General features: G+C 44.5%; 1 protein-coding gene across 1 annotated transcript in view; it reads right to left on the minus strand.

Annotated features, from left to right (window-relative positions):
• Window positions 1-1,475, minus strand: part of LOC106867991 (cGMP-dependent protein kinase, isozyme 1) — a 59,436-nt gene that overhangs the window by 19,279 nt on the left and 38,682 nt on the right. The window contains exons 5-6 of the mRNA XM_052976621.1: window positions 968-1,115; window positions 264-358 (exon numbers count right to left, since the gene is read on the minus strand). Of these exons, the coding sequence (XP_052832581.1) occupies window positions 264-358; window positions 968-1,115 (243 nt within the window). The remainder of the gene's footprint in view (window positions 1-263; window positions 359-967; window positions 1,116-1,475) is intronic.

A 1,475-nucleotide genomic window follows, 5' to 3' on the forward strand; every position in this document is an offset into this window, starting at 1 on the left:
TATATATACATCAGAAATAATACTCTCAGAAATAACATCCCCAAATTCCTACACTGCAACACTAACACTAACCGTATCAGAGTGTATAACACGGTGTATCAACAGCTGATGTCATGGTATACCTGAACTAATTAACATAAGTGACGATGCCAACCGGTTATAAACCTGAGAATATCACGACTCTTAGGTCTGCTTTGTTAAGAGCTGACTTGGGAGTTACACAAACGGAACGATGACGGTGGCGACGACAAATTTCTACTCACCTAAGTAAAGCCTTCTCTCCAAAGTAGTCTCCCCTCTTCAGCCGTCGTATTTCCTGCGGTTGGTTGTAACCTTGTAGTGTCTGTGTGACCTTCACCTACAAAGGCAACAAGGGGATTTGCATGATTTACACATCGTCTACTACTGCTACTACTACTACTACTATTACTACACTCACGCCACCACCACCATCGTACAATACAAACACTATGTGTACTCACAGAGAAAGACACGCGTATACACGCTCGTACAAAACACTTGCATACACACATGCAGTCACATACACATATACGCATACATACAACAAATATTTACATGTATATATATATATATATATATATATATATATATATATATATATATATATATATAAATATACGCACACACACACTTTCACACTCTCACTTTCTCCCTTTCTCTTCTGTCTCTCTCCCTATGTCTCCTCGCTCTTTTCCTCTATCAACTTCACGTTCTCTTATCTCTACTCCATCCAATCTCCACACTATAAGCCCACCACGCCACATGTCTATCATGCCACATATCCAATCCTCTACATGTCTATCATACTACATGTCCACTATACCTCCTATCTATTATGCTATATGTCCACAATATGTCTACCACAGTGCATATCTACCACGCCACATATCTATTACACCACATAACCACCACTCCACATTCCTCCCACGCCACATGTCCACCATACTAAATGTTCACGGTACCACATCATACCATCATACCACATGTCAAACAACGTCGCATGTTCACGATGGCACATACCCACCACGCCACATGTCGACGATGCCACATGTTCACCGCGACACATGTCACCACGCCTCATGCCGATGATGCCTCTTGTCCATCACGCCACATGTTCACCACGTTAGGTTTCCACCGCATCACATGTCCACCATACCACAAGTCTATCACACCACATGGCAACCATGCCACAAGTCCACAATATCTCCTCCACACTAAATATCTACCAAACCACGTATCCGTCACACCACATGTCTATCGCCCCACATGTCCATCACGCCACATGTCCATCACACCACATACCCGCGACGCCACATCTCCACCATGTCACATCTCCGTCATGTTACATGTCCACAATGCCACATGCCCACCACGCCACATGCCCACCACGCCACATGCCCACCACGCCACATGCCCACCACGCCACATGTCTACCACACTATATGACCACCACC

This window comes from Octopus bimaculoides, chromosome 25 (genome assembly GCF_001194135.2).
Source record: "Octopus bimaculoides isolate UCB-OBI-ISO-001 chromosome 25, ASM119413v2, whole genome shotgun sequence".
NCBI lineage: Eukaryota > Metazoa > Mollusca > Cephalopoda > Octopoda > Octopodidae > Octopus > Octopus bimaculoides.